The following is a 1,625-nucleotide window of genomic DNA, read 5'->3' as shown; positions in this document are numbered from 1 at the left end:
GTGAATTTTCAAAAAAATGTAAACGTTACCAAACTCACGAAAGAGGCAGCCATACTCAGAGCCATTTTATTATTTACGAAAAAACTACCATTTATTCACATTTCTTTTTCTTGATCAGGTTCATTGTCTTTACCCTTTCTCCATGCACAATTTTGTTTGTCGCCTGTTTTGTCATTTTCACAAGCGGTTTTATCAGTGCCGTGCCTTCCGCACCCAGTTTGGGTTTCTTCTTTTTCTGCTTCTTTTTTGGCTTTCTCGCTTAAGCTGCACCTTTTATTGAGTTCTTTTGCTTCGCTGTTCCATTTGCATTTTGGGTTGGCTGTGCATTCTGGCTCTTTTTCTTTTTTGTTGCACTCTTCCTCTTCTGCTTGCGTCCGTTGATTGTCTTTTCCTTGTCTGTTTGGCGGCGGTCCTTCGTGTGATTTGTGGCTGGTAGGCGGGGGCGTGAGAAACTGCGCGCGCTTGGTGACCGCCATTGTGAGTGCTTCAAGGTGGGCTATTTTGGCCTGTAGGTTAGCTCCTTGTTTGTTTGCTTCCGCGAACTGTTCTAGCTGTTTTGCTACGCCAATCAATTGCTCTACCCACGGCAGTCGCTTGGCTGGATCGTCGCCGGTTTGGACGTTTGCGCCGAGTTTGATACATGCTGCTGTGCTGTCACCGTCACAGGCCGTTTTGAAGTTACCTATGTAGGCGTCGGTGCCTATCGCAGTCACGGTTGCTAGTGCCGTTTCAATTGCTTGGCGTATTCTTGTCGCTGTTATCGCTTTCGCTTGTATTGCCGGGCAGGCCGCCCGAATTTGCTTCCACGTCGCTTGTGTTGGTGGGTTGGTGGCCGCCCACGCTACTGAAGTTGTCCCGTCGAGTACACACGGCTCCTCCGTTGACTGTGTGTTGACGGTGCCGCAGACACATGCGACGACGTGAGCCAGTGTCTTCCCTCCATCGGCTCCTACGCCGTCGTTGCAGGCTGTGGCGTAGCCCTGGCCTGCCGCATTCGCTATTGTCGACGACGCCAGGTTCCCTGTTGGCACCTTGCCTTCGCCATAAAGTGCTGTGAGAACGCTTTCTTTTAATTTGCTGTCGTCTTGCAATTCTGGCCCCGCGACGGGTGTCGCTTGGAGCTGCTCATCCTCTGCTATCTGAGCGTAAGCCGCGACAGTTTGTCGGATCATTTCTAATTGGTTTGCGCTAGCTTCTTGTAGGCCGAATTCTTTCCTCACTTGGTCTTCTTTGTTTTTTTCGCTCATCTCTACCGCTGCTTCGGCCCATTTCGCCCAGTTGGCTTGCCACTCCGCTGGTATTCCTTGCTCTGGTTTGGTTTTAGCCTCCGCTTTTCCGGCGGCATTTGTCGTTATAAAAGTGGACCGCCATAAAGCATCCGCCAGTGACATGTTTAGCTTGAACAACTTGTCGGTTTGAGCTGCTTGGGTATGAATTTGTGGCTCGAAAGTCAGCTCGCCATCACCTAACCTAAGAGTCGGACAGAGACTTGCCATCACGGCGACGTTGCTGCCTTTCACCGCAGCTTCGCTTACATAGCTGGCGGCTATTGTTACAACCACTAAAAGTATAGCGGGACACATGTCGCTTGACGTTTCCTACTATTTTCGTCTCCAGTTGCTGCC

General features: G+C 50.4%; 1 protein-coding gene across 1 annotated transcript; it reads right to left on the bottom strand.

Annotated features, from left to right (window-relative positions):
* Window positions 1–95: 95 nt before the first annotated feature.
* Window positions 96–1,583, bottom strand: TEOVI_000820300 (variant surface glycoprotein (VSG), putative; the record flags this gene model as incomplete). Its single annotated transcript, XM_067221593.1, has 1 exon — window positions 96–1,583. The coding sequence occupies one exon, from the start codon at window positions 1,581–1,583 to the stop codon at window positions 96–98; it is 1,488 nt and encodes a 495-aa protein (XP_067077694.1).
* Between the last annotated feature and the right edge of the window lie 42 nt (window positions 1,584–1,625).

Source organism: Trypanosoma equiperdum, assembly GCF_001457755.1.
Source record: "Trypanosoma equiperdum strain OVI genome assembly, contig: ctg_1473, whole genome shotgun sequence".
NCBI lineage: Eukaryota > Euglenozoa > Kinetoplastea > Trypanosomatida > Trypanosomatidae > Trypanosoma > Trypanosoma equiperdum.
Note: the sequence above shows the minus strand (reverse complement) of the source record. Positions and strands in the feature narration are given on the sequence as shown.